A 23,282-nucleotide genomic window follows, 5' to 3' on the forward strand; every position below is an offset into this window, starting at 1 on the left:
GGAAGCAGGTTTTCCTTTGCTCCTCAGACAAACCTAACTTACAGAGGTGTTGTGGGGAGAAAACAGAGTTGGGGATCTTCCTGGACAATGGAAGCTTAGATCAAAACTATGTTCTGCACATCCCAATCCCAAAGTGGGGAGAGACTCCGGTGATTCCTGTGCTTACCCAGGATTCAGTTTCCTTGGACTGAGGGGTACTGAACACTGTGCTGTACTGTATATACAACCTTAGCATAGGATGGGGGAACACAAAACATTAACACTCCAAGAGATCTTGCTCCCCCATTGAGTTTACTGGGAAGCCCCCGGCTCAGCTTTGTGTCCTGCACAGAGCAAGACAGAGAATGAGAGAGAGAGATCCACTTCTTCAGTGCCATTCATAATCTTGTAAACTTCCAAAATGTCCATTTTTTTATTACTGAATTCAAAAGTCACAAACATGTTAGACCTTTGTTACAAAATTATCAAATAACTGTGTCGTTTAGTGGCAGATCAGCCCACCATTCATCATTTGTGAGAAAGGATTGTGGAGAGACGGAGAGACCCAAGGATCTATGCCTTAGTCTAAGGTTTTTATTTCAACAATAACAATACAAGATAAATAAAGTTCCAACTGCTATTCTATGATTCTATGGTTCTTTTTAATAAGTTTGAATTTTAAAATTACATTCTTAATTACTCATGCACACTGAAGCAAACACACTGGCCTGGCCATGGAAACCCCTCTTGAGATTAGATTAGGTAAGTCATGTTGGTCAATATCTAAATAGCAATACTTTCGCAAACCCCAAATGTTTGTATTGTTCTTACAGCAACTCCTTACTGATTTTATGACAAACCAACTTTAAACAAGCATTTTCTAATTTGACCTTCTGGGTGTTGACATCAAAAGAGCCTTGCTGGATCCAGACCAAAGGTCAATTTAGAGTTGTGTCCACAATGGTCAGCTAGATGCTGCCTGGAAGCCCCCAAACAATAAAGTGGCAATATAAGGCTATCAGGTTTACATGATGACCACCGTAAAACAATTAAATTGTTCATCCAGTAAATCTCTCAGGGACAAGCAACAGAAGATGCAAAATAAGTCAATTTGTCAATTGCTTTATCTTGCCCAGGGCAACACTCACAGTAGTTTATCCATACCCGTATTAGATTATCTCATATTCATTTCTCCATGGCCTCCTAGGTCTCTTCCAAATCATCAGATTCAAATAGCATTTCAGTTGTCCCTTGCAAAAAGTCCTCCTTTTTGTTCAACATCAGTTTGAACCTAATAAAATTCGCTGAATGTTCTACAGCACTGGTACATGCATCCATTCAAACTTAACACAATTAATGGCAAGATTACTTCATTATGTCCCCCAATATCCTCTATATGAGATGAGGGGTTGAGAACTAAGTACAGTGGTACCTCGGGTTAAGAACTTAATTTGTTCTGTAGGTCTGTTCTTAACCTGAAACTGTTCTTAACCTGAAGCACCACTTCCCGCTAATGGGGCTTCCCTCTGCCGCCACGCCACTACTGCGCGATTTCTGTTCTCATCCTGAAGCAAAGTTCTTAACCCAAGGTACTATTTCTGGGTTAGCGGAGTCTGTAACCTGAAGCGTCTGTAACCTGAAGCGTCTCTAACCCGAGGTACCACTGTATTCCAAATATGGCCACAGCATATATGTGTAATAATGTGGTCAAGTATTATTATTATTTATTAACATTCTGTATCACCCTTCATCCTAAGATCACAGGACAGTTCACTTTATAAAAAACAAAAAACAAACATGACATACCAACAAACAAAACAATACCCACCCCATTTTAAAAGGCTACAGATTGTTGAATTAGCCAAAGGTTTGGGAGCAGAGGACTTAATTCAGATCTCTTTTATGCATGGATTTTACAGACCTGGGATTCAACCCTTATGGAAAAACTAACTGCAGTACAACAAGAATATCGTACCGAGGGGGGAGGAATCTTCTTTTCTTACAAAATGGTTTGATTTTATTGAATATGCACAATCCACTGAACATGCTTTCTGTCCACCAGCATCACATGGAATATCATGGAGCGATTCATTTGTTTGACCACAACACTAGAAAATGGTATATATTCTAAGTTCTGCTAATGCTATATTTTTGTTCCTGGAAGACTCTGCACTCTGAGTAGGGGAGTGGGAGGGTTTTCTTGTGACTGTTATCTTTGTTTATCATCTGAAAAGAATCAATAAATGTGTCTTTTAGTTCCAATGTAGGTGGAGCGGTGTGTAGTTTCTCATTAACCCATAGCCTCTTCTATCCTATATAAACAGCAACTGTTCATACATTGTCCCTCATTCTCCACCAAGAGAAGCAGTTGCCACCTACTACAAAACTTTCTGTGTGAATACCACGAATACCGGTAAGTCTTGGAGGGATACTGGGCAGGAGAAGAGAGAAACTACTTTTGAATTTGGGGCATAAGGGAGAAAGTACTTTTTTGTGGACCTGCACTCTAACTACCTCTTTATAATTATAAAGGATATAATCATAAACTCTAAGGTTTTTATTTCAGCAATAATAGTACAAGTTAAATGAAGTTCCTTTTAATAATCCAACAACCAGTCTACTAAAACAGACCATGTATTCTAGCAAAAACCTTGAATCTAAAAATGACATTAATGCATATTCAAGCAGAATCTCTCTCTGCACAGCTGATGCAAAATCCCAGGGTGTTCCAGGTGGTGCTTCTTTGTGGACATGTAGTTTAACTACTTTTTTATAATGATTGAGTGCCAATGATATTCCCTGTGTGATATTGAAGTGACATGGAGCCTTCCCTAGTGGCGGAGGAAGGGGGGCAGGCCCCCCGGGTGCCATCTCTGAGGTGTGACAAGAGTGTTCGCCACTGAGTGTTTCTGAATAGCAATGAGTAGGGCTTCATGAGTCACCAGGAGACAATGGCTATCTCAATGCTTTGTGAAAATTTATTTCATAAGGGACTTTTGCATTGTGTGGAAATGTATGTTCTTTTGCCTATCACTGACTCTGCTGTCAGGTTATTTTAATAGGACCTCTTGAGCTCTAGAGTTATGGCAGCAGAAGAGGGAGAGAGGAATAGCCACTTCTTTAGTGTCATGCATAATCTTATAAACTGCTGTTATGCCCCTATTTTTATATTTCTGAATCAAAACCACCCAAATGGTGGGGTTTAGTGGTGATCAGACTACCAACCCTTCTTTTGTAGGGTGAGGAAGAGATTCCTGAATCAATAAAGAATTGGGAAATCTCTTCTCTTCCCCCACAGCCCCGATAGATGTGCCCTTCCATCCTCTCCTAGCTCTGAACCTCAACAGTCTGGTACTATAATACTGGCTTGCCGATCGAAAGGTCGCGGTTCGAATCCCCGCGGCAGGGTGCGCTCCCGCTGCTCGGTCCCAGCGCCTGCCAACCTAGCAGTTCGAAAGCACCCCCGGGTGCAAGTAGATAAATAGGTACCGCTTACCAGCGGGAAGGTAAACGGCGTTCCGTGTGCTGCGCTGGCTCGCCAGATGCAGCTTTGTCACGCTGACCACGTGACCCGGAAGTGTCTCCGGACAGCGCTGGCCCCCGGCCTCTTGAGTGAGATGGGCGCACAAACCCCAGAGTCTGTCAAGACTGGCCCGTTCGGGCAGGGGTACCTTTACCTTTATAATACTATTGCTGCAGTTCCTGTACTGAGGTTGAGGGTAGGCAAGTAAGTTTATCTGCCCCTTCCAGTGCTGTATAGGTGAAAGGATGGTGTCAGTTTATGCACACAATGAGATTTTGCTCCTCTTTCCAAGATATTCTGAGCTGTTAGGCAGTCTCTTCCCATCACAGCTGAGATAGGAATTAATTCGAACAGCAGTTACCAGCATGGCACTCATCAGTGCCTGGGTGCCCTTGTATGGTGCCCACAAAAGGTCTTGGTAAATATCCCCTCAAAATCAACTGGCTCAGCCTCTCCATTTAATGGGGCTTCAGTATTGAAGGCCCACTCTCTCATATGTTCTGAACAAGGGAGAGGTGCAAAGAGCTTCTCTTTGTGAGCAAGCACAGCAGTGATGGATATAGGTGTTTTAGCCACATTGGGCCTTCAAACAAGCATTGATTTTCTGCAAAATCTGGATCTTTCCTTTCCCAAACAGCCATTCCCTAAAATCACAAGGCAAACTGCTTTTAAAAGTGATCAGCCTGTTAAACGCAATTTATATTCCTTGGAAGGGGTGGGTGTGTCTCCTATCAAATGGAGAGACAAACAGATAGAGAAATATGTCTTGACAATCAGTAGATGTTTGGTTCGTCTTTCAAAGCACCTCACAATTAATTAGTAATCATTTACCTTTAGCATCATATTTGGCACTGGCAGGTATATAGTGTTAAGGCAATGAGACTGTTTTCCAAGAGGTCAGCAAATTCTGTTAAATCTTTCATTATTAAAATTAATATAATAATAAAGTAATTACAAAGAGTAAATGAATGATCAATTTGTGAAATCTTACTGAATACATTGCTTTCTTTTCCTAGAATCAAGCACCATGCCAGAGATAGTCCCTAAGAACAAAGCCCCAGGGGTTGATTTCTGTGGGGTAGATAAATATTACTACATTGTCCGCTCAGACCTGGGCTGCTACATGAGGTCCACCAATTTCCATGAGGGCAAAGACCTTGAAGTGTTTAGCCTGCACAGTTCCTGCATGGGAGGAGATCACTACTTAGCCCATGAGGATGACCTATTCTACATCATCAAAGGAGACAACTATCGCCGTGTCAGCAACATGAATGGAGACTTAGGTTCTGTAGTATACAGCCTCCATCCCAACTGCCGCGGAGGGGACCATTACCTCTCAGCCTTTGGATCCTTCTATATCATTTTCCAGAAAAGAGGTGTTTACCGTCGGGTCAGTAATATGCATGAAGATACAGATGCAGTTGAATACACACTACACCCAGCTTGCAAGGATGGTCTCTATTACTGGGGCATCAAAGATTACTATTACTTTGTAAAACCCCATGATGAATGGGGGGTCCAGTACTATAGATGCACCGACTTCCACAGAAATTTGGATGCTGTTACATACTCCTTCCATAGTGATGTTGTGAACATGCTCCCTGGAGGAATGGCTATTAGCCGAGGCCCAGCTTATGGTAAGTGGGAAGCTATCAAGACCATCTCCAATGACTCCAACACTCCCATTGTATGGAATAAGAAGATCACTAAGAAAGTGGGATACAACAAGCAGAAGATGAGCAGTGTGGAGCACAACTGGAACATATCCATGACTGCCACATATCAGTCGGGTGCACTCACTGAGGCCATTGCCAAGTACCAGTTCTCTCTCACTGCTCAGTATGGTGGGAACAGTGTCAACACAGAGCAGGAAGACTGGAACGAAGCCACTGAGATCGAAGAAGCTATTAATTTGACCCTGCAGCCCAATGCGAAGATGTACATATGGCAATATCAGCTGGGTTTGGGCAAGGAAACGGTCTTGTTCTGCCGTGATATGAAATTTACGAATGATTCTACTCCACCTACAGATATTCCTTTGCCACCTTCCAATAAGTGAAAAGAAAAGTGTTAGGCCAAAAGGCACCTTCAAAGGCTTCCTTTCTTTTATAACATTTAATTGATTACTATGGGCTAATATTTAGACAATCTAGAGCTCTCATAAGGGGGAGTTAGCTCAGTAGTATATAGACATGCATAAGCTAAACACGAAGTGAGATTAATGATTACTAGACATATTATATACTCTCATATGGACATACATATCCTGCTAGGCTACTGTTAGAAAAGCATATCCTAGTTTGTGCATGATGCAGGTGATCCAAACTGAATTCCTTTTAGATAAGCTACTATTTCCCTGGTGCCTATGAATCCCTTTGCCAAATTTGTGCCTTCATCTTAATTTGTACCTGCTGAACTCTGGAATCTGTCCCACTGTTCTACAAATCAAATAAAAAGAATAAACTGTGATTTAAAAATGTGTTGTGTGTGCTTTTCACACTTGTGTACAAAATGATTTTCAACATATATTTCCCAGAAGACACAAATACCTTCTAACTTTTTCCAGAGGGTATTGAGGAAGTGGGGAGCTCTGTGTACAATTTCATGCTGGTGTGCCATCAGAAACCTTCACTTTTTTACATCACAGTTTTTAGCTGTCTACAATTTTGAGGGTTGGTTTCGTTCAGAGATGGGTCCAGGGGCCTGATCCAGCACCACAAGCACATTTTTATGTCCCCTTCCCAACCAATCCCAGAATCCCCCTAATTTGGCAGCAGCAAAACCAATCTAAAGATCAGACACAGTGTTTAGGTGGTCAGAGAGATTTATGCATGTGTCCTGTGTTCACAGGCGTGAGAGTGTGAGGTGACCACAGCCACTTTGGGTCACTCACCAATGACATGCTGGTCCTGGAGAGCTTCCTAAGGGTGAATGTGCCCTTATAGCTAAAAAGCAATAGCCCTTTTAGCCCCGCACCCTCCCTGTCCTAGAGTTTCTAGAAAGGAAATGTTTTCTTTTCTCTGGCTGCCGATTGATAACTACCCCCAATTCAAATGCTGGTTTTGACTTACGTGGTTCAGACTCTCAGTACCTCAAGGACCTCCCCTTCCCATATCAACCTACCTGAGCTCTGCAGTGATCACTTGAAGCCCTTCTCTGTGCCCCCCCCTCCAACGGAGGTGCCTAGGGGAGCAGCAAGAGAGGAGGCCTTGCTAGTGGTAGCCCCTGGTTGTGTAGTGCTCTCCCTCATCAGGCTTGCCCGCCAGTGATGTCATTTGCTTTTGAATGCCAGGCACATACATTTTTCTCTTGGCTTCTGATTCTTTGAATCGATGCAATTCCTATCTTCCTTTTATTTTATTTATTTTAAGAAATTATATCCTACTTTCCACATCATAGGTCTCAGGTTGTCTTTAACAATAAAATGTACCATATACAGAATTTAAAACATCACTGAAACCTCCAAAATTTAAAACCTCAAGAATTTTAAATCTCTCTCTCAGAAAAGAAAAACAACCACCAGCAGTGACCATTTTAAACTTCCGAGAAGCATTCAGGAAGCAGAGGCCCTCTGAAATAAAGCCGCTAGAGTGGGGTGGGAAGAGACCCAAGAACACAGGAACTATTCCTCACTCTAAGGTTTTTATTTCAACAAAAACAATGCAAGATAAATGAAGTTCCAACTCTGCAATTCTAGGATTCTATGGTTCCTTTTATTAATCCAACAACGTGCCTACTAAAACAGACCATGTATTTCAGCAAATGAGTTTGAATTATATAATTACATTCTTAAGTACTCATGCACACTTAAGCACACACACTGGGCTGGCCATGGACTCCCCTAACCTCTAGATATTAAAAATGGTAGGATTTTGACTTATTGGGTTAGGACAGGATAAATACAAGCAGCAGAGGAATTAGCCTATGGAAAATAACCTGGCCTAGCTTGAACCATTAAGAAGCAATACAGGGCTAGTAAGAGCCCTTGGGAAGGCAAGAGAACTCTACTTCCCCCGCTGCCCTGAGCTGTGACAGAGACGGGGCATTTGGAAGGTTGCTGGGGTCACTAGGTGTGATGCTGCAGGAAGAGTTGGGGGGGGGGAGGCTTTGGCACAAGACCTCGAGTAGCAGCAGCGGAGGTGGCACCACAATTTGTGCTGGCTGGCTGAAGTTATTTTGTGAGAGTTGCCTTGGATTCCAGTGCTGAACTAATGCAGAAAACAAGCCCCTATTGGAGCTTGTTAGGGGCTTGTTAGATGGACTCCCTCCAACTAAATTCCTCTGTAAATATGTGAATAAATCATGTTTCGTAAAGCTTTGGCAGCATCCGCCCTGTCTTCAAATCTTAAAATGAGGTTGAGGGCCAAGCAGATCCCATCAGCCAAGGTCACCCAGAGTCCATGGGTTTAGGTGATAGGGAAGTTGCTTGCCTTTATTTAGCCCCATCAGAAGGCAAAGGGCGGAGGGTTCTGGCCGCCAAGGTGGGGTGGGGGTGGGTCAAGGAATTGTTCACAAAGTGCCCCCAGGTAAAGCCCGGTGGCAAGATTTGGATTTGGAATATGCGGCAAGAGATGGAGTAGGCTGGACCACCAAGAGGAAGCAGCAGGAATCCTGAGCTTCTGTTTTGAAGTGGCCACAGAAACTCTTTTGGGACTTGTGCGTATGAGTTTGGAGACTGCGACTGTTCTGTACTGAAGTTCTTACCCTATATGAAAGATAGACGAAATGATTCCGCCTAAGGTCTAAAACCACTAAAGTTGTGACAATTGCTATGGGGAAGATGAAACCTGCCATGCAGGGAAAATTCCTTCCCGGTCCTTTAACAGCAACCATCATAGGACCGTAGCAACGCCTGCGAACCTGAAAAGGTTAACCTTTAATAAAGCTGGTGATCAAAGAGAGGGTCAGGTGGGTGGAGCTCCAGAGCCAACTGCGCACTCAGAACAGGCTCCGTGCCATATTCCAACCCCTGGAGTGGAGCAGAGTGAAGCCTGCTCACCTGCGGTCTACTCAGCTGGCCCCGCCCCCAACAGCGCTGCGGATAGGTGTGTTTGATCACGGTGTTTGGCGGAACCCCCAACGCTCCACGGCACCGGGAAGGTGGGCCACATCCTGCAAATCCCAGTGAGGATTGGGGTTTGCTGCACGCCGGGGGCCTCAAATAGCACCCAGCGAGCGCTTATTCGGACTCTAGGGACTGTGGAGTGATTTACATAGAGGCTTATATAAGAATTGCTTATACAATCTTTCTGTTTGTCCAAAAGTTGTTTGGGATACATAACAGTCTGGCGCATCTACAAGAGATGAGAGCTGGAGAAGGGGGAATATTATGGAATGATTCATTTTCCACAACACTAGAAAATTGTATATATTCCAAGTTCTGCTGATGCAATATTTTTGTTCCTGGCAAACTCTACACTCAGGGGAGTGGGAGGGTTTTCTTGTGGTTGTTATTTCTGTACATTGTCTGAAAAAAAAATCAATAAATCGTGTATTTGGTTCGAATGTAGGTGGAGCAGTGTGTAGTTTCTCCTTAATCCGTAGCCTCTTCTATCCTATTTAAACAGCAAGTGTTCACACATTTCCTTCATTCTCCACCAAGAGAAGCAGCTGCCACCTACTACAAAACTTTCTGTCTGAACACCACGAATACCGGTAAGTCTTGGAGGGTTACTCGGAAGGAGCGAAGAGAAACTACTTTAGAATTTGGGGCATAAGGGAGGGAGTATTTTTGGGGACCTATAGTCTAACTACCTCTTTATAATTATAAAGGATATAATCATAAACTCTAAGGTGTTTATTTCAGCAATAACAGTACAAGTTAAATGAAGTTCCTTTTAATAATCCAACAACCAGTCTACTAAAACAGACCATGTATTTCAGCAACAGACCTTGAATCTAAAAATGACATTAATGCATATTCAAGCAGAATCTCTCTTTGCACAGGTGAAGCAAAATCCCAGGGGGTTCCAGGTGGTGCTTCTTTGTGGACCTGTAGTCTGACTGCTTTTTATACTTATTGAGTGCCAATGATATTCCCTGTGTGATATTGAAGTGACATGGGGCCTTCCCCAGTGGCGGAGGAAGGGGTGTAGGCCCCCCGGATGCCATCTCTGAGGAAGTGTGACAAGAAGGCACACCTCAGGGGGCTCGCCCTGCCACCCTGGGCGTGCACCGCCATCGTGCTGCCGCAGACACGTGCAGAGGATCCTCTGCTCGCGGCTGCACCCTCCTCCGCCGTCCGTACAGCACTCGGGCAGTGCCATTGGCAAACCGACCAGTGGCACATGCACAGCACCGCTCAAGCGCCATACGGCATACCCTAACCCTCCACCACCGCTGCAGCCGCGAGCAAAGGATCCCTCTGATGACTCTGAAGCTGCGAGCAGAGGATCCCGCCGCCATACATACGATGCACACGCATGCATATGTAGCAGTGCACACATGGTACCTTGTGGCACACGCACATGCCCCAGTAAGCTGTTTGCCCCGCCCCCAGCCCTGGGTGCCTGTTCTTTTTCCTTCGCCACTGGCTTCCCAAAGGCTTTAGGGATTGGTATCCATGGTCCCTCCAGCAACCAGAATTCCTTTCATTTACTCAGTCTCATCTAAATGTCATGAAACACCTTGCAGGATGAGATCATGATGTGATCCAGAGGCAGAATCCCCATTCCTACCAGATTCTCAACTCGTATGCAATATCTTGGGTTTGGAAGTGGCCCATGGGTGTCTTTGAGAACGCAGATGGGACTGGAAGGGGCCTCTGGGTAGGGGAAGGATTCAGCAACAGAGAAGCTAGAGCTCCCTGGAACATTTCTTTTGTAAATACTGTATAAAGTATATCTTATATTAGGAAAATCCATCCCGACCTCCAGATCTCTTTCAGAATGCAGTCCTATACAAACTGAATGCTTCTTGAGTAGCAAGGAGTAGGGCTGCATATAATCACCAGGAGACAATGGCTATCTCAATGCTTTGTGATGATTTATTTCATAAGGGAGTTTTGCATTGTGTGGGAATGTATGTTCTTTTGCCTATCACTGACTCTGCTGTCAGGCTATTTTAATAGGACCTCTTGAGCTCTACAGTTATGGCACTAGAAGAGGGAGAGAGGAATAGCCACTTCTTTAGTGTCACGCATAATCTTATAAACTTCTGTTATGCCCCTATTTTTATATTCCTGAATCAAAAACACCCAAAAGGTGGAGTTTAGTGGCTGATCAGACTACCAGCCCTTCTTGTGCAGAGTGAGGAAGAGACCCAAGAACACAGGATGTATACCTCACTCTAAGGTTTTTATTTAAGCAATAACAGTACAAGTTAAATGAAGTTCCTTTTAATAATACAACACCCATTCTACTAAAACAAACCACGTATTCCAGCAGTTGCGTTTGAATTTAAAAATGACATTCATGCATATTCAAGAACACTTTCCTCTGCCGAGCTGTAGCAAGATTCCAAGGTGTTCCAGGGACTCACCCAGTGCTCCTTTGGAAAATTGAAGACATGGTAGAGACCGTTGTAGCTTTAAGAAATATGATTTATACACATATTTAAACCTTCAGTCTGCATGGAGGGGGTGCAGATCTTACAGCATGGCAATCCCAAGCAGGGAGGCTCATCTAGTCTTAACAATCTGCACCTCCTGGACACGTTGGTTTTAGAAGGAACAAATCAGAGGCCACAAGAAAATACGAGGGGGAATAAAGAATTGGGGAATCTCTTCTCTTCCCCCACAGCCCCCATAGATGTGTCCTTTCATCCTCTCCTAGCTCTGAACCTCAACAGTCTGGCACTACAGTACTATTGCTGTAGAGCATTAACTACTGAGGTTGAGGGTAGGCAAGTAAGTTTATCTGCCCCTTCCAGTGCTGTATGGGTGAAACGATGGTGTCAGTTTATGCACACAATGAGAGAAGCAGCTTCAGATCTGAATTTTGCTCCTCTTTCCAAGATATTCTGAGCTGTTAGGCAGTCTCCTCCCATCACAGCTGAGATAGGAAATTAATTCGAACAGCAGTTACCAGCATGGCACTCATGAGTGCCTGGGTGCCCTCGTATGGTGCCCACAAAAGGTCTCTGTAAATATCCCCTCAAAATCAACTGGCTCCGCCTCTCCATTTAATGGGGCTTCAGTATTGAAGGCCCACTCTCTCATATGTTCTGAAGAAGGGAGAGGTGCAAAGAGCTTCTCTTTGTGAGCAAGCACAGCAGTGGTGGATATAGGTGTTTTAGCCACACTGAGCCTTCAAACAAGCATTGATTTTCTGCAAAATCTGGATCTTTCATTTTCCAAACATCCATTCCCTAAAATCACAAGGCAAACTGCTTTTAAAACTGATCAGCCTGTCAAACACAATTTATATTCCTTGGAAGGGGTGGGTGGGTCTCTTATCAAATGGAGAGATAAATAGATAGAGAAATATGTCTTGACAAGCAGAAGATGTTTGGTTCGTCTTTCTAAGCACCTCACAATTAATTAGTAATCATTTACCTTTGGCATCATATTTGGCACTGGCAGGTATATTGCGTTAAAGCACTGAGACCGTTTTCCAAGAGGTCAGCAAATTCTGTTAATTCTTTCATTATCAAAAATAATATACATTAATAATAAAGTAATTACAAAGAGTAAATAAATAGTCAATTTGTGAAATCTTGTGATCTAACTGAATATATTGCTTTCTTTTCCTAGAATCAAGCACCATGCCAGAGATAGTCCCTAAGAACAAAGCCCCAGGGGTTGATTTCTGTGGGGTAGATAAATATTACTACATTGTCCGCTCAGACCTGGGCTGCTACATGAGGTCCACCAATTTCCATGAGGGCAAAGACCTTGAAGTGTTTCGCCTGCACAGTTCCTGCATGGGAGGAGATCACTACTTAGCCCATGAGGATGACCTATTCTACATCATCAAAGGAGACAACTATCGCCGTGTCAGCAACATGAATGGAGACTTAGGTTCTGTAGTATACAGCCTCCATCCCAACTGCCGCGGAGGGGACCATTACCTCTCAGCCTTTGGATCCTTCTATATCATTTTCCAGAAAAGAGGTGTTTACCGTCGGGTCAGTAATATGCATGAAGATACAGATGCAGTTGAATACACACTTCACCCAGCTTGCAAGGATGGTCTCTATTACTGGGGCATCAAGGATTACTATTACTTTGTAAAACCCCATGATGAATGGGGGGTCCAGTACTATAGATGCACCGACTTCCATGGAAATTTGGATGCTGTTACATACTCCTTCCATAGGGATGTTGTGAACATGCTCCCTGGAGGAATGGCTATTAGCCGAGGCCCAGCTTATGGTAAGTGGGAAGCTATCAAGACCATCTCCAATGACTCCAACACTCCCATTGTATGGAATAAGAAGATCACTAAGAAAGTGGGATACAACAAGCAGAAGATGAGCAGTGTAGAGCACAACTGGAATATTTCCATGACTGCCTCATATCAGGCAGGTGCACTCACTGAAGCCATTGCCAAGTACCAGTTCTCTCTCACTGCTGAGTATGGTGGGAAGAGTGTCAGCACAGAGCAGGAAGACTGGAATGAAGCCACTGAGATCGAAGAAGCTATTAATTTGACCCTGCAGCCCAATCAGAAGATGTACATATGGCAATACCAGCTGGGTTTGGGCAAGGAAACGGTCTTGTTCTGCCGTGATATGAAATTTACAAGTGATTCTACTCCACCTACAGATATTCCTTTGCCACCTTCCAATAAGTGAAAAGAAAAGTGTTAGGCCAAAAGGCACCTTCAAAGGCTTCCTCTCTATTATAACATTTAATTGATTACTATGGGCTAATATTTAGACAATCTAGAGCTCTCATAAGGGGAAGTTAGCTTAGTAGTATATAGACATGCAAAAGCTAAACACGAAGTGAGATTAATGATTACTAGACATAGTATATACTCTCATATGGACATACACATCCTGCTGGGCTACAGTTAGGAAAGCATATCCTAGTTTGTGCACGATGCAGTGGACCCAAGCTGAATGCCTTTTAGATAAGCTACTATTTCCCTGGTGCCTATGAATCCCTTTGCCAAATTTGTGCCTTCATCTTAATTTGTACCTGCTGAACTCTGGAATCTGTCCCAGTGTTATACAAATCAAATAAAATGAATAATTAATGGTTTAAATATGTGTTCTGTGCGCTTTTCACATTTGTGTACAAAATGATTTTCAACATATATTTTCCAGAAGACACAAATACCTTCTTCCTTTTCCAGAAGCTCTTTCCAGAGGGTATTGAGGAAGTGGGGAGCTCTGTGTACAATTTCATGCTGGTGTGCCATCAGAAACCTTCACTTTTTTACATCATAGGTTTTAGCTGTCTCCAATTTTGAGGGTTGGCTTAGTTCAGAGAAGGGTCCAGGGGCCTGATCCAGCACCACAAGCACATTTTTATTTCCACTTCCCAACCAAACCCACAATCCCACTAATTCGGCAGCAGCAAAACCAATCTAAAGATCAGACACAGTGTTTAGGTGGTCAGAGAGATTTATGCATGTGTCCTGTGTTCACAGGCATGAGAGTGTGAGGTGACCACAGCCACTTTGGGTCACTCACCAATGACATGCTGGTCCTGAGAGCTTCCTAAGGGTGAATGTGCCCTTATAGCTAAAAAGCAATAGCCCTTTTAGCCCCGCGCCCTCCCTGTCCTAGAGGCACAAGAAGGAACATTCTCTTTTCTCTGGCTGCCAATTGATTACTAGCCCCAATTCAAATGCCGGTTTCGACTTACGTGGTTCAGAATCTCAGTACCTCAAGGACCTTTCCTTCCCATATCAACCTACCTAAGCTCTGCAGTGATCACTGGAAGCCCTTCTCTGTCCCATCCGCCACCCGCCAACGGAGGTGCTGAGGGGGGCAGCAAGAGAAGAGGCCTTGCCAGTGGTAGCCCCTGGTTGTGTAGAGCTCTCCCTCATTAGGCTTGCCCGCCAGTGATGTCATTTGCTTTTGATTGCCAGGCACATACATTTTCCTCCTGGCTTCCGATTCTTTGAATTGATGCAATTTCTATCTATTCCTTTTATTTTATTTATTTTAAGAAATTATATCCTACTTTCCACATCGTAGGTCTCAGGTTGTCTTTAACAATAAAATGTACCATATACAGAATTTAAAACATCACTTAAAGCTCCAAAATTTAAAACCTCAACAATTTTAAATCTCTCAGAAAAGAAAAACAACCACCAGCAGTGACCATTTTAAACTTCCAAGAAGCATTCAGGAAGCAGAGGCCCTCTGAAATAAAACAGCTAGAGTAGGGTGGGAAGAGACCCAAGAACACATGAACTCACTCTAAGGTTCTATTCCTCACCTCAAGAATTTTAGATCTCACTCTCAGAAAAGGAAAAACAATCACCAGCAGTTACCATTTTAACCTTCTGAGAAGCATTCAGGATGCAATGACTCTCTGAAATAAATCAGCTTTGACCACACCTCTGAAAGTCAGTAGGGTGAGGGTCTGCCTAACTTCTTGTGGGAGAAGGTCCCACCAGTCATCATTTGTGAGATGGGACCGGGGGGGGGGGACACAAGAACACAGGAACTATTCCTCACTCTAAGGTTTTTATTTCGACAATAACAATGCAAGATAAATGAAGTTCCAACTCTACAATTCTAGGATTCTATGGTTCCTTTTATTAATCCAACAACGTGCCTACTAAAACAGACCATATATTTCAGCAAATGAGTTTGAATTTTTTAATTACATTATTAATTACTCATGCACACTTAAGCACACACACTGGGATGGCCATGGACCCCCCTAAACTCTAGATATTAAAAATGGTAGGATTTTGACTTATTGGGTTAGGACAGGATAAATACAAGCAGCAGAGGAATTAGCCTATGGAAAATGACCTGGCCAAGCTTGAACCATTAAGAAGCAATACAGGGCTAGTAAGGGCCCTTGGGAAGGCAAGAGAACTGTACTTCCCCCGCTGCCCTGAGCTGTAACAGAGACAGGGCATTTGGAAGGTTGCTGGGGTCACTAGGTGTGATGCTGCAGGAAGAGTTGGGGGGGGGGGCTTTGGCAGTAGACCTCGAGTAGCAGCAGGGGAGGTGGCACCACAATTTGTGCTGGCTGGCTGAAGTTATTTTGTGAGAGTTGCCTTGGATTCCAGTGCTGAACTAATGTAGAAAACAATCCCCTATTGGATCTTGTTAGGGGCTTGTTAGATGGATTCCCTCCAACTAAATTCCTCAGTAAATACGTGAATAAATCATGTTTCGTAAAGCTTTGGCAGCATCCGCCCTGTCTTCAAATCTTAAAATGAGGTTGAGGGCCAAGCAGATCCCATCAGCCAAGGACACCCAGAGTCCATGGGTTTAGGTGATAGGGAAGTTGCTTGCCTTTGTTTAGCCCCATCAGAAGGCAAAGGGCGGAGGGTTCTGGCCGCCAAGGTGGGGTGGGGGTGGGTCAAGGAATTGTTCATAAAGTGCCCCCAGCTAAAGCCCGGTGGCAAGATTTGGATTTGGAATATGTGGCAAGAGATGGAGTAGGCTGGACCACCAAGGGGAAGCAGCAGGAATCCTGAGCTTCTGTTTTGAAGTGGCCACAGAAACTCTTTTGGGTATGAGTTTGGAGACTGTGACTGTTATGTACTGAAGTTCTCACCCTGGGCCAGCAGGGGGATACTGTAGATAGTTATGCAAATGAAGGATCAAAAGGGACGTTCAGTGATTGGATAGTTTTTATGCAAATGAAGGATCAAAAGTGGCGTTCAGTGATTGGATAGTTTTAGAAAGTTGCTACAGTAACGTTGTACTGGAGCTCTATATAAGCAGGCTGACTGAGCCCTTCAGTTCAGTTCTGTTCTGGCCTCTGAATAAAGAAGAGCTCTTTGAAGAATCGCTGTGTCGTCTGATATGTTCACCCACAACTTAACAGCGACTATAATCCTACGAGAGCCCTAGGAAGACTGAATGTGTGAATTAACCAGAGTGGACTGGGAACTGTGGAAGGGATGTTTGATTTACTTAAGGGGAAGATTTCTGTGGAAACTCCAGGCAAACTACTGCAGCAAAGGGAATCTTTGTAGGCCCAGGCAAAGACCTCCTCCCCTCTTGGTGACAAAATGAGACCAAGGACTCACACATCACGACGTATACTGGGATTTCAAATGGCCACAACTTTTATTATCAATTTCAGATGTAGGAAACCTTGGCTTAGGCACTGGGGGTCTATCCCTCTCAGCCCTGCAGCCGGGGGAACTGAGGCACAGCTGGGTTCATCAGATCAGAGGGGGCACTGCAAAATGCATGTTTACACAGCAAGCCCCCCCCCCCCGCGCACCTTTGGGGCGTTCACTGTGCCAGTCACTCCCTTCACAAACCTCCTTTAACCCTGAAAACGCTGTTGCAAGGGGGGAAGAGTCACCATTTCGCGCTCCCCTATAAGAAAGATAGACTAAAGGATTCCGCCTACGGTCTAAAACCACTAGTTTTGTGACAATTGCTATGGGGAAGATGAAACCTGCCATACAGGGAAAATTCCTTCCCGGTCCTTTAACAGCAACCATCATAGGACCGTAGCAACGCCTGCGAACCTGAAAAGGTTAACCTTTAATAAAGCTGGTGATCAAAGAGAGGGTCAGGTGGGTGGAGCTCCAGAGCCAACTGCGCACTCAGAACAGGCTCCGCCCCATATTCCAACCCCTGGAGTGGAGCAGAGTGAAGCCTGCTCACCTGCGATCTGCTCACCTGGCCCTGCCCCCAACAGCGCTGCGGATAGGTGTGTTTGATCAGGGGGTTTGGCGGAACCCCCAACGTTCCACAGCACCGGGAAGGTGGGCCACATCCTGCAAATCCCAGTGAGGATCGGGGTTTGCTGCACGCCGGGGGCCTCAAATAGCACCCAGCGAGCGCTCATTCGGACTCTAGGGACTGTGGAGTGATTTACATAGAGGCTTATATAAGAATTGCTTATACAATCATTCTGTGTGTCCAAAAGTTGTTGACATGTACCAGAGATGACATCTGGAGAAGGGGGAATATTATGGAATGATTCATTTTCCACAAGACTAGAAAATTGTATATATTCCAAGTTCTGCTGATGCAATATTTTTGTTCCTGGCAAACTCTGCACTCAGGGGAGGGGGGGGCGTTTCCTGTGGTTGTTATTTCTGTACATTGTCTGAAAAAAATCAATAAATTGTGTATTTGGTTCCAATTTAGGTGGAGCAGTGTGTAGTTTCTCCTTAATCCGTAGCCCCTTCTATCCTATTTAAACAGCAAGCGTTCACACATTTCCTTCATTCTCCACCAAGAGAAGCAGCTGCCACCTACTACAAAACTTTCTGTCTGAATACCACAAATACCGGTAAGTCTTGGAGGGTTACTCGGAAGGAGCGAAGAGAAACTACTTTAGAATTTGGGGCATAAGGGAGGGAGTATTTTTGGGGACCTGCAGTCTAACTACCTCTTTATAATTATAAAGGATATAATCATAAACTCTAAGGTGTTTATTTCAGCAATAATAGTACAAGTTAAATGAAGTTCCTTTTAATAATCCAACAACCAGTCTACTAAAACAGACCATGTATTCCAGCAACAGACCTTGAATCAAAAAATGACATTAATGCATATTCAAGCAGAATCTCTCTTTGCACAGGTGAAGCAAAATCCCAGGGGGTTCCAGGTGGTGCTTCTTTGTGGACCTGTAGTCTGACTACTTTTTATAATTATTAAGTGCCAATGATATTCCCTGTGTGATATTGAAGTGACATGGGGCCTTCCCCAGTGATGGAGGGAGGGGGCGAGCCCCCTCCCCGGGTGCCATCTCTGAGGAGGCGTGACAAGAAGGCACCCCACAGGGGCTCCCCTGCCACCCCCAGGCGTGCACCGCCATCGTGCTGCCACTGACACGTGCGGACGATCCTCCGCCGTCCGTACAGCACTCGAGCAGTGCTATTGGCAAACCGACCAGTGGCACATGTGCACGCCGCTCAAGCGCCATACAGCATACCCTAACCCAGTGTTTCCCAACCTTTTTTGGGCAAAGGCACACTTGTTTCATGAAAAAAATCTTGAGGCACACCACCATGCCAGATGGGGAAAGGTCACTTTTTACTTATGTAAAAAAAAAAAAAAAAAGTAACAGCATAGAAGGTAATGGTTGGGCTAGCCTCCCTCTTCCAAATATGCTAGGTTTTTATTTGCAGGGACTGTTCTACATGGGAAAGCATTCAGCACTGTCATTCTCCCATCTGCCATCTGAATTGGTACTATTCTGGGTCAACTTACTCTGCTGCATGTGTAGATGAAAATGGCACCAAGTGTGGGGGAGGGGCAGAACAGGTTTCAGATACAGGATATTAAGCATACACGTACTTCAGATTGAACTGGTTGCTTGCTTTGCAAGTTTTCATTTCCCAAATGACTGCCTTGGCAAGAGCAATACCTACCAGGCTCAAGGCCGGTCTCGCGCTGCCGCTTCCCACGCTCTCAATGACCCGGGAGGAGGAAGGCGTGAAGGGAATCCCGAAGGCGCGAAAACCTCGCGCATGCGCAGGCCTTCCGCCTGCAACAGCCCAGTAGGCCGGCCGAAGCGAGCGGCGATGGGATGTGGGAGGGAGGGAGCTCGCCGCCCCACGTGTGCCTATGTGGGGCACGTTACAGCCCCGTGACGTTGCCGACGCCGCCCCGCCTCTCGCCGCCCGACTCGCCCGCCTCCCTCCCACGGCACACCAGGCAACGTCTCGCGGCACACTAGTGTGCCGTGGAACACCGGTTGGGAAACACTGCCCTAACCCTCCACCACCGCTGCAGCTGCGAGCAGAGGATCCCACCGCCATATATACGATGCGCACGCATGCGTGGTATGTAGCAGTGCACACATGGTACGTAGCAGCACACGCACATGCGCCAGCAGGCGGTTTGCCCCGCCCCCCTGCCCCAGGTGCCTGTTCTCCTTCCTTCGCCACTGGCTTCCCAAAGGCTTTAGGGATTGGTATGTCTGGTCCCTCCAGCAACCAGAACTCAGTCTCCTCTAAATGTCATGAAACACCTTGCAGGATGAGATCGTGATGTGATCCAGAGGCAGAATCCCCATTCCTACCAGATTCTCAACTCGTATGCAACATCTTGGGTTTGGAAGGGGCCCATGGGTATCTTTGAGAACGCAGATGGGACTGGAAGGGGCCTCTGAGTAGGGGAAGGATTCAGCAACAGAGAAGCTAGAGCTCCCTGGAACATTTCTTTTAATATAGCTTATCAAGTTTATCTTATATTAGGAAAATCCATCCCGACCTCCAGATCTCTTTCAGAATACAATCCTATACAAACTGAGTGTTTCTGAATAGCAAGGAGTAGGGCTGCATATAATCACCAGGAGACAATGGCTATCTCAATGCTTTGTGAAAATTTATTTCATAAGGGAGTTTTGCATTGTGTGGAAATGTATGTTCTTTTGCCTATCACTGACTCTGCTGTCAGGCTATTTTAAAAGGACCTCTTGAGCTCTAGAGTTATGGCACCAGAAGAGGGAGAGAGGAATAGCCACTTCTTTAGTGTCACGCATAATCTTATAAACTTCTGTTATGCCCCTATTTTTATATTCCTGAATCAAAAACACCCAAAAGGTGGAGTTTAGTGGCTGATCAGACTACCAGCCCTTTTTGTGCAGAGTGTGGAAGAGACCCAAGAACACAGGATGTATACCTCACTCTAAGGTTTTTATTTAAGCAATAACAGTGCAAGTTAAATGAAGCTCCTTTTAATAATACAACAACCAATCTACTAAAACAAACCACATATTCCAGCAGCTGAGTTTGAATTTAAAAATGACATTCATGCGTATTCAAGGACACTTTCCTCTGCCGAGCTGTAGCAAGATCCCAAGGTGTTCCAGGGACTCACCCAGTGCTCCTTTGGAAAATTGAAGACATGGTAGAGACTGTTGTAGCTTTAAGAAATATGATTTATAGACATATTTAAACCTTCAGTCTGCATGGAGGGGGTGCAGATCTTACAGCATGGCAATCCCAAGCAGGGAGGCTCATCTAGTCTTAACAATCTGCACCTCCTGGACACGTTGGTTTTAGAAGGAACAAATCAGACGCCACAAGAAAATACGAGGGGGGATAAAGAATTGGGGAATCTCTTCTCTTCCCCCACAGCCCCCATAGATGTGCACTTCCATCCTCTCCTAGCTCTGAACCTCAACAGACTGGTACTATAATACTATTGCTGCAGTTCCTGTACTGAGGTTGAGGGTAGGCAAGTAAGTTTATCTGCCCCTTCCAGTGCTGTATGCGTGAAAGGATGGCGTCAGTTTATGCACACAGTGAGAGAAGCAGCTTCAGATCTGAATTTTGCTCCTCTTTCCAAGCTATTCTGAGCTGTTAGGCAGTCTCCTCCCATCACAGCTGAGATAGGAAATTAATTCGAACAGCAGTTACCAGCATGGCACTCATGAGTGCCTGGGTGCCCTCGTATGGTGCCCACAAAAGGTCTCAGTAAATATCCCCTCAAAATCCACTGTCTCAGCCTCTCCTTAAGCTTGACCACATTTAATGGGGCTTGAGTAATGAAGGCCCACTCTCTCATATGTTCTGAACAAGGGAGAGGTGCAAAGAGCTTCTCTTTGTGAGCAAGCACAGCAGTGGTGGATATAGGTGTTTTAGCCACATTGAGACTTCAAACAAGATTTTCTGCAAAATCTGGATCTTTCATTTCCCAAACAGCTATTCCCTAAAATCACAAGGCAAACTGCTTTTAAAACTTATCAGCCTGTCAAATACAATTTATATTCCTTGGAAGGGGTGGGTGAGTCCCCTATCAAATTGAGAGATAAATAGATAGAGTAATATGTCTTGACAAGCAGAAGATGTTTGGTTTGTCTTTGAAAGCACCTCACAATTAATTAGTAATCATTTACCTTTGGCATCATATTTGGCACTGGCAGGTATATTGTGTTAAAGCACTGAGACTGTTTTCCAAGAGGTCAGCAAATTCTGTTAATTCTTTCATTATCAAAAATAATATACATTAATAATAAAGTAATTGCAAAGAGTAAATAAATGATCAATTTGTGAAATCTTCTGATCTAACTGAATACATTGCTTTCTTCTCCTAGAATCAAGCACCATGCCAGAGATAGTCCCTAAGAACAAAGCCCCAGGGGTTGATTTCTGTGGGGTAGATAAATATTACTACATTGTCCGCTCAGACCTGGGCTGCTACATGAGGTCCACCAATTTCCATGAGGGCAAAGACCTTGAAGTGTTTAGCCTGCACAGTTCCTGCATGGGAGGAGATCACTACTTAGCCCATGAGGATGACCTATTCTACATCATCAAAGGAGACAACTATCGCCGTGTCAGCAACATGAATGCAGACTTAGGTTCTGTAGTATACAGCCTCCATCCCAACTGCCGCGGAGGGGACCATTACCTCTCAGCCTTTGGATCCTTCTATATCATTTTCCAGAAAAGAGGTGTTTACCGTCGGGTCAGTAATATGCATGAAGATACAGATGCAGTTGAATACACACTACACCCAGCTTGCAAGGGTGGTCTCTATTACTGGGGCATCAAGGATTACTATTACTTTGTAAAACCCCATGATGAATGGGGGGTCCAGTACTATAGATGCACCGACTTCCATGGAAATTTGGATGCTGTTACATACTCCTTCCATAGGGATGTTGTGAACATGCTCCCTGGAGGAATGGCTATTAGCCGAGGCCCAGCTTATGGTAAGTGGGAAGCTATCAAGACCATCTCCAATGACTCCAGCACTCCCATTGTATGGAATAAGAAGATCACTAAGAAAGTGGGATACAACAAGCAGAAGATGAGCAGTGTGGAGCACAACTGGAAGGTTTCCATGACTGCCTCATATCAGTCAGGCACACTCACTGAGGCCATTGCCAAGTACCAGTTCTCTCTCACTGCTGAGTATGGTGGGAAGAGTGTCAACACAGAGCAGGAAGACTGGAATGAAGCCACTGAGATCGAAGAAGCTATTAATTTGACCCTGCAGCCCAATCAGAAGATGTACATATGGCAATACCAGCTGGGTTTGGGCAAGGAAACGGTCTTGTTCTGCCGTGATATGAAATTTACAAGTGATTCTACTCCACCTACAGATATTCCTTTGCCACCTTCCAATAAGTGAAAAGAAAAGTGTTAGGCCAAAAGGCACCTTCAAAGGCTTCCTCTCTATTATAACATTTAATTGATTACTATGGGCTAATATTTAGACAATCTAGAGCTCTCATAAGGGGGAGTTAGCTTAGTAGTATATAGACATGCAAAAGCTAAACACGAAGTGAGATTAATGATTACTAGACATAGTATATACTCTCATATGGACATACACATCCTGCTGGGCTACAGTTAGGAAAGCATATCCTAGTTTGTGCACGATGCAGTGGACCCAAGCTGAATGCCTTTTAGATAAGCTACTATTTCCCTGGTGCCTATGAATCCCTTTGCCAAATTTGTGCCTTCATCTTAATTTGTACCTGCTGAACTCTGGAATCTGTCCCAGTGTTATACAAATCAAATAAAATGAATAATTAATGGTTTAAATATGTGTTCTGTGCGCTTTTCACATTTGTGTACAAAATGATTTTCCACATATATTTCCCAGAAGACACAAATACCTTCTTCCTTTTGCAGAAGCTCTTTTCAGAGGGTATTGAGGAAGTGGGGAGCTCTGTGTACAATTTCATGCTGGTGTGCCATCAGAAACCTTCGCTTTTTTACATCATAGTTTTTAGCTGTCTCCAATTTTGAGGGTTGGCTTAGTTCAG

At 44.4% G+C, this 23,282-nt stretch overlaps 3 protein-coding genes across 3 annotated transcripts; all 3 read left to right on the forward strand.

Annotated features, from left to right (window-relative positions):
• Positions 1-2,283: 2,283 nt before the first annotated feature.
• On the forward strand, positions 2,284-5,958 carry LOC309517350 (uncharacterized protein). The gene is made up of 2 exons (XM_082196494.1): positions 2,284-2,392; positions 4,519-5,958. Exon 2 carries the CDS (start codon positions 4,530-4,532, stop codon positions 5,559-5,561), a length of 1,032 nt encoding a protein of 343 aa, XP_082052620.1. The 5' UTR covers positions 2,284-2,392; positions 4,519-4,529; the 3' UTR covers positions 5,562-5,958.
• Positions 5,959-9,006: 3,048 nt separating this feature from the next.
• LOC309517346 (uncharacterized protein) lies at positions 9,007-13,653 on the forward strand. Its single transcript, XM_082196487.1, has 2 exons — positions 9,007-9,157; positions 12,195-13,653. Exon 2 carries the CDS (start codon positions 12,206-12,208, stop codon positions 13,235-13,237), a length of 1,032 nt encoding a protein of 343 aa, XP_082052613.1. The 5' UTR covers positions 9,007-9,157; positions 12,195-12,205; the 3' UTR covers positions 13,238-13,653.
• A 4,048-nt stretch (positions 13,654-17,701) lies between these two features.
• LOC309517345 (uncharacterized protein) lies at positions 17,702-23,058 on the forward strand. The gene is made up of 2 exons (XM_082196486.1): positions 17,702-17,843; positions 21,600-23,058. Exon 2 carries the CDS (start codon positions 21,611-21,613, stop codon positions 22,640-22,642), a length of 1,032 nt encoding a protein of 343 aa, XP_082052612.1. The 5' UTR covers positions 17,702-17,843; positions 21,600-21,610; the 3' UTR covers positions 22,643-23,058.
• Positions 23,059-23,282: the final 224 nt, after the last annotated feature.

Source organism: Podarcis vaucheri (assembly GCF_965113315.1).
Source record: "Podarcis vaucheri genome assembly, chromosome: 13".
NCBI classification, from domain to species: Eukaryota; Metazoa; Chordata; class Lepidosauria; order Squamata; family Lacertidae; genus Podarcis; species Podarcis vaucheri.